The sequence below is a fragment of the Loxodonta africana genome, chromosome 8 (genome assembly GCF_030014295.1).
Source record: "Loxodonta africana isolate mLoxAfr1 chromosome 8, mLoxAfr1.hap2, whole genome shotgun sequence".
NCBI classification, from domain to species: domain Eukaryota; kingdom Metazoa; phylum Chordata; class Mammalia; order Proboscidea; family Elephantidae; genus Loxodonta; species Loxodonta africana.
Window position 1 is genome coordinate 66788103 of NC_087349.1, and position 4865 is coordinate 66792967.

The 4865-nt window shown below is 54.5% G+C and overlaps 1 protein-coding gene across 1 annotated transcript; it reads left to right on the forward strand.

Moving 5' to 3' along the window:
- Positions 1 to 369: 369 nt before the first annotated feature.
- DLX6 (distal-less homeobox 6) lies at positions 370 to 4547 on the forward strand. Its single transcript, XM_064289998.1, has 3 exons — positions 370 to 841; positions 2079 to 2272; positions 4168 to 4547. The coding sequence occupies exons 1-3, from the start codon at positions 403 to 405 to the stop codon at positions 4417 to 4419; spliced, it is 885 nt and encodes a 294-aa protein (XP_064146068.1). The 5' UTR covers positions 370 to 402; the 3' UTR covers positions 4420 to 4547.
- The last annotated feature ends 318 nt before the right edge of the window (positions 4548 to 4865 follow it).

A 4865-nucleotide genomic window follows, 5' to 3' on the forward strand; every position in this document is an offset into this window, starting at 1 on the left:
ACTCGTGGCGTCTGCATCAAGTCTGAAAGCAGACGCGCAACTTTCGCAGAATCCACCTTAAAATCTCTGCCTTAAACTGCACCAGCCCCCAAAAATCCAAGGGGGGAAAGCAAGGGGGGAGAGCAAATTCCCCCTCCCCCCTCTCCTCTCCCATCCCTCCCCCTTCCTCCTCCCTTTGAGTTAACAAGGCCCCGCTCACTATATCTCTTTATATTAAAATATATATATATTAGAGAAGAGCGAGGGAGAGGGCGAACCACCTCCGCCCCCTCTTTTAATTTTTTTTTTTTTTTTGCAAGGATCCCAAGAGCTAAGGTGGCTGCAGAGGGGTGAGCGGCGACAGCCAAGTGGGGGAGGGTGGAGGAAACCCGGAGAAGGCTTTCTCCAGCCCCCAAAGTTTTGATGATGACCATGACTACGATGGCTGACGGTTTGGAAGGCCAGGACTCGTCCAAATCCGCCTTCATGGAGTTCGGGCAGCAGCAGCAGCAGCAACAGCAACAGCAGCAGCAGCCGCCGCCGCCGCCGCCGCCGCCGCCGCCGCCGCCGCCGCCGCCGCCGCCACAGCCGCACTCGCAGCAGAGCTCCCCGGCCATGGCAGGCGCGCACTACCCTCTGCACTGCCTGCACTCGGCGGCGGCGGCGGCGGCGGCGGCCGGCTCGCACCACCACCACCACCAGCACCACCACCACGGCTCGCCCTACGCGTCGGGCGGCGGCAACTCCTACAACCACCGCTCGCTCGCCGCCTACCCCTACATGAGCCACTCGCAGCACAGCCCTTACCTCCAGTCCTACCACAACAGCAGCGCGGCCGCCCAGACGCGAGGGGACGACACAGGTGAGAGGCCGCTTGGGCAGCTCGCTTCTCCCGCCTCCCGGCTGTCCCCCACCCCGCCCGCCCTCCCCACTCACTTCCTCAACGCCCGGGCCTCCGCCGGCACCCTCCCCCAGCCGGCCCGGCGCGCCCCGGCCCGGGCCCCTCGCGCACCCGCTCGCCTGGCGCCTGCCTGCCGGCCTCGCCCAGCCGGACCCCTTGCCACTGCCGCGGACCTCGGCTTCCTCGCGCCGCGGCCCGCCTAGCTCCCCCGCCTCCGGCGCGCCTCCCGGGTTGCGTCCCGGGCTCCGCGCAGGCTTCGTCCGACAGGTTGACCCACACTACGCTGTCTAGCCTGCTGGGTCTGTGCCCCCTTGGCCTTCCACCTCCCCTCCGGGCTGTGACCCGTGTTGGCCAGGATTGGGGACATTTCTGGACCCAAACTGGGGAGCGTGTTTTGTTCCCCACCCCATGCTGGGCAGCCGGTGGCCTACTTTGTGTGGGGTGTACGGTCCGCCCGGGTGACCCAGAGGGAAGCTGGTGTGGCCTCGGGCTCTTGCTGAGCTGGTGACAATTGGGCTATTTCCCGCGGGCTTTGAGGTGTCCCCAACCCCCATCCCTGACCAGGCCCCCTCCTCCACTGTTTCCCACACTACGTTGGCTGCTCCTTTGTTCGCGGAGGCGAAGCAGAGAGCCTCGGGCGGATTGTTCTAAGTACCCGAGGGGGGTCAAAGTTGCCTTGCTAGGAGCAGCCCTGCTCCGAAGCTGATCTGAGCAGCTGGTTGTATTTTGAGGTTTTGGTCCCTCTCAGCAGAATCATTTCTAATTCGCCTAGAGGGCTTGATGCACCGGGGCTTGGGGTGACATTAAGTCAACCAGCCGCGTAAACACCTAAACACAGCTTAAAGCACTGTAACGTCAGGCCGAGGGGCCTCGCTCCGAGGAGAGAGCAGCCGCCCCGCCGCGCCGCTCGGTGCACCCCAGTGAGCCGGCGGCGCCGCCTCCGCTGCGGCGAGCGCGGCTATTTGCCTGAGGGCCTCGGGCGCTCCTTCGGTCCAGCCACCGCGCATTGTTAGGGCGAGAGGCAGGATCGGTAAGAAGGCCCAGCACCGTGGATCCAGAGAGGTCAGGGCGGCGTGGGGATGCTTCGAAAAGAACCCTTAGAGGGCTTTGGGGATACCCGGCGCAGGGCAGGCCACGCGCGGGAAAATGGCAGCAGTGCCCTAATGGGTTACCGCACCTCTGTGTCCTTTACTTGCAGATCAACAAAAAACCACAGTGATTGAAAACGGGGAAATCAGGTTCAATGGAAAAGGGAAAAAGATTCGGAAGCCTCGGACCATTTATTCCAGCCTGCAGCTCCAGGCTTTAAACCATCGCTTCCAGCAGACTCAGTACCTGGCCCTTCCCGAGAGAGCTGAACTGGCAGCTTCGTTAGGACTGACACAAACACAGGTAATTCCCGGGAAGCCCGAGTATCCCTGAGATGCTGACCCTGCTGGCAGTCTGGGCAGGGAGCACACCAGGAGGAATTCTTGGCCTAGTCAACCAAGGATGGAAGGAGCTTAGTGACAAATGCCTTTGCTCCAGCTATGCACTTTCCTGGGACAACACAGTTTGGAATAAATGACCCGGTATTAAATACTGGCTTGGATTTGCACATTCTCCCAACACTCTGCAACCCTACCTAGCCTAGCATCCTTTGATGACCAAACTCAGAATTCAACTGAATCCTATTCCAAAACAGACCAACATGAAAGAGAACAAACATGTAGGAGGAAAAGGCGTTCAGGCCAGGAGGCAGAATAAGGCCCATGTTTCTTAGGGATCCTTGCATGGGTCCTATGGGCTAATAAGGATATGAATTCATTGGCATATAAAGAAAGACTGTGAAGTGAAGAGGGGGAAAATAAGAGGGGTAGGCATAGGCTCCAATGGGGTTTAGTGAAAGAAAGCACTGCGGTACAAACTGTTTATCCCGGGATGGCTGAGGCGGGTTTTTCAAAAGACTTTCCAGGCTCAGTGGTTAAATCATCTTGGGTGATGGGGCCAGAGCAGGCTGAAGGTCCTCCCTGGAGCAAGGACTTTGGGGCAATGGCAGAGTTGGAGATCAAAGAGAAACGCTCCCAAAATTATAGCAGGTGAAGCCAGAGTTCAGTTGCTGAAGTTCTATCATGGAAAGACACATGGGCCTGACATTTCAGACTTCATAGGAAGGGGCTTGCTCAGGCATATAGGACCCTGATAATAAGGCTAGATTGCAATCAGCTGCATTTTTGTCTTTGTTGGTTAACTTAGCCGCATGGGGTGGTTGGTAGTCCCCATCTGAGGTGGGTGATCTTCATTCAGCAAGGGGACTTCAGATTCTATGAGACTATTGCTGAAGAATGACTGTGCATTGCCTTAAGACAGGTGCTCCTTAAGCTCTTCTTTTCAATTCAGCCTGCTTTCTCTTCCCATATTGCCCCTGAAATATTTGGCATTTGATATGAAGGGATTCCTGCTACTCCGTGACTTGTTTTCCTCTTGGAAAAGCAGATTGCTGTGGGTAAGGATTTTTAAAGGTAAAGGAAGCTTCACCATGAAATTGCTTTCTTCCAGTAGAGTAGATCTGGAGTGTTGGCCTACAAGTGCTTCCATCTCCGGTTCCTGATTCACATTTAATTTCCAGAAGCTCTTTGACTATTCCTGACTGCACTAACAATCATGTGATGATTGTTGACCACAGTTTGACTAAGCCATGCACAAAGTTAAGAATGAGGGAGGTGCAATTCCTAATCCCTGCAGGGTTATGTGGATATATGTGAGGAAACATGCTCCATGCATAGTCTATGGCATGTGCAATATATGCATAGATATATTCAAGGTGTTTGATTATAAATGTTTATATGTTTTATGGTCCTAGTCATTGATCACTGTACATGCATAGAGGTAGCCAACTTTTCGGATTGGTAATTCTAAAAACACACACCATCAGAGGAGGTACATTCAGTTGTATGGCTTTGACCAGAAAAGTGCTGTGTTTAAAAATCCCCTTTAGATTTTGAACCTCAATCAGCTATCTCATTCATCTTTTTTTAATTTTATTCTTATTTATGCTGTTCTTTTAAACTAGGGTTAGCACCCAACTCAAGAATTGCAATGACTGTAGGTATCCAGACAAGATACCTAGTAGATGGCGGGGGGGAGGCGGTGGGGAGGACTAGAAAGAGGTGGAGGGAGGCTGAAACTTGAGGGCATGTTGGCATTTTCGGTGTTTTTGGTATATTGCTTCCAAAGCCATGAGTGACGCCAGAGGCGCTGATTCGATGTTTTCTTGGGGTCCTAACGATAGCTGTATTTCCTTCCAGGTGAAGATATGGTTTCAAAACAAACGCTCTAAGTTTAAGAAACTGCTGAAGCAGGGCAGTAACCCGCATGAGAGCGACCCCCTCCCGGGCTCGGCGGCCCTGTCGCCGCGCTCGCCCGCGCTGCCTCCTGTGTGGGACGTTTCCGCCTCAGCCAAGGGCGTTAGTATGCCGCCCAACAGCTACATGCCCGGCTATTCGCACTGGTATTCTTCTCCACACCAGGACACGATGCAGAGACCACAGATGATGTGAGTTGTCCGAGGGAAGTTGCTACTATAGGGAAACTTCCGGACAAGGCAAGGAGGATACTGGACCTGCTTGCATCTGCCAAACCGAGCCAAAGGAGCAGGCTCGGGAGAACTCGTAGGCGTGGCGAGGCACCTTCTGGGAGCTGCTCTTTCTCTCTCTCTCTCTCACTTCCCTCCTCACCCTTCCCTTTCGTTTCTTCCCTCCTTCCCTTTCTTCCTTATTCCTTCCTTCCGTGGTACCTTTCTTTCCTAACCTTGTCTGTGTTCTCCCTTGAGCAACCTCAGTAATTGATCTTGCACCGCAGACAGAGAGAGACTGGTTTTATGCCAACGCTCCAGAAACCCCTCACTGTAAGGATATTTTCTCTTTCCCCCCTCGGGAATCTAGGCTTTGAGCCCCCTCTTCTCTTTGGGAGTATCCATCAAAACGACTTTTTTACAGACATTTTT